Source organism: Montipora capricornis, unplaced genomic scaffold, assembly GCF_036669925.1.
Source record: "Montipora capricornis isolate CH-2021 unplaced genomic scaffold, ASM3666992v2 scaffold_194, whole genome shotgun sequence".
NCBI classification, from domain to species: domain Eukaryota; kingdom Metazoa; phylum Cnidaria; class Anthozoa; order Scleractinia; family Acroporidae; genus Montipora; species Montipora capricornis.
Window position 1 is genome coordinate 18,148 of NW_027179952.1, and position 1,853 is coordinate 20,000.

The 1,853-nt window shown below is 41.4% G+C and overlaps 1 protein-coding gene across 1 annotated transcript; it reads right to left on the bottom strand.

Annotated features, from left to right (window-relative positions):
* Nucleotides 1-412: 412 nt before the first annotated feature.
* LOC138034797 (uncharacterized) lies at nucleotides 413-1,273 on the bottom strand. Its single transcript, XM_068881902.1, has one exon. It carries the CDS (start codon nucleotides 1,271-1,273, stop codon nucleotides 599-601), a length of 675 nt encoding a protein of 224 aa, XP_068738003.1. The 3' UTR covers nucleotides 413-598.
* Between the last annotated feature and the right edge of the window lie 580 nt (nucleotides 1,274-1,853).

Below are 1,853 nucleotides of genomic sequence, written 5' to 3' on the forward strand. Positions count from 1 at the left end.
AAAATGGCGGCTGTCCACTACAAGGCCAGCACCAGTGGAAGTTTGAACTCATTCAAGGTATGTACAGTTACATGTAAAGGACATTAAACTATTTTTAGGGTACTCCATGGAGTGGCATTCCAAGTTTTCCCCTCAATCACATTTTCATTTACAGAATGATAAGAGTATTGTAAAGAGAAGTTTCAGGGCATTAGCTATGCTGGATTTGCAAGAAGCAATGTTATTCAGACCGAGTGGGTGAAGTGGAAGGAGAGCACTTGGGGATCTCAGTAGACATTACCCTATAACTGTCTTCTGGAATCAAAAGTAAGTGTATTTCACATGTCCAATCACAAGTATTGTTTCGCCAATACTAAAAGAACCCTAGGCTAACACTTTCCTAATGCTAATCTTAGGCCTAAACTTTATTTCAATATAGCTTTTAGTCCTCATGTTAGAACTACAAACGCATAAGGGTTGGTTACAAACTGGAAAAACAATGACCTGTGATTTGACCTGCAAACTAAACTTGTTTATTGGCACACTTATATCAGTGTAATTATAAGTGAGGGATAAAATACATTATTACAAGTAGGTAACACTATATAATTTGTAACTCCTATCTTGGCGATTTCCCAAACGTTTCTTGGAATACTTTTTCAATAGCAGCTTTCCCATTCTCAGGCAATGCTCTTGTGCCGATTCCAGTAAAATTTAAGGACAGTCTCGGAACAGTCTTAAAAATTGAAAACTTCTTCTTGCCATAGTCATACATTTTCCACCCACTGCTGACAATGTCAAACACGCAAACGGGTTTCCTGGCGTCCACAGCCATCTGCACTGCCCACCCAGTGCCGCCCTCAACTATATTCCCGTGGACGCTAATTTTTCCAATTGCAAACACTGCACTGGTATCCTTGACTTGGTGCCAGTTCCTTCGAAGTAAATTATTTACGTAGGGTTTCCCAGTCGGAAAACGTCGTTTTAAAGTTTTGTTTGCCATGTGTAAGAAGTCATCAGCCTGTTGTAATTGTTCATCGGACAGAACCACTCTACCACAAGCATTCCTGCCATGAGTCTTGAAGGAAAATACCTTCACGCGAACCCCGTATTTGGCGCCTAATTTTTGCCAATAGGTATCACTTCCCATTGCAGCTCCAGAAAATAGCATGTAATGCTTCGGGTTACCGAAGTAGCTTTCTTCTTTTTTTCTTATGGCTTCTTCAAGAGGAACGAAAACATCGTCATCAAGATCAAAATCATCATAACTCCAACACTGTTGTATGCCCGCCATGTTGTTAACGGCAGCAGTTAGGGTAGTACTTCGTGTAAGACTGAAGCCGATGACACCCCTAGTGCCACTCCACCACGCATGCACAAATGATAGTTTTCCATGTTTTTTTCTCTCTCGATAGGGAGTGACAATTTTTTCTCTCCAAAATATTCTGTTTTAAACTCTATTGTTTCAATAGAAACTTTTAAGATGGCAGAAGAATTCAAGGGAAAGCACGTTGTAATCTTTAGTCGAGGTTGCCTGTTTTTATCAAGTGAAGAACGCCAACAGGAAATGAACGACGAAATTGACTCACTGTCAAAAAACGGCAACTTTGAATTACACTTTACTTCACATCGGAATGCTACGAGTGAAATGCTGAGAGCAATTCCTAAAGGGTAGGTTTATTACAGCCACTTCCGAGGTTTATGTTGGTATCGGCCCCTTAGTCGTCCTTGCCACAAGAGCCTCGGTCGAGGCCATCTTACTACAACCGTGGTCAATTCGATTAGTCTAACTATTGGCTGTACTATTTTGGAAATAACAAGCTCTTGTGACGCCCTCCCACCCCCCCCCCCCCCCCTTCCCATTTCCCCATATT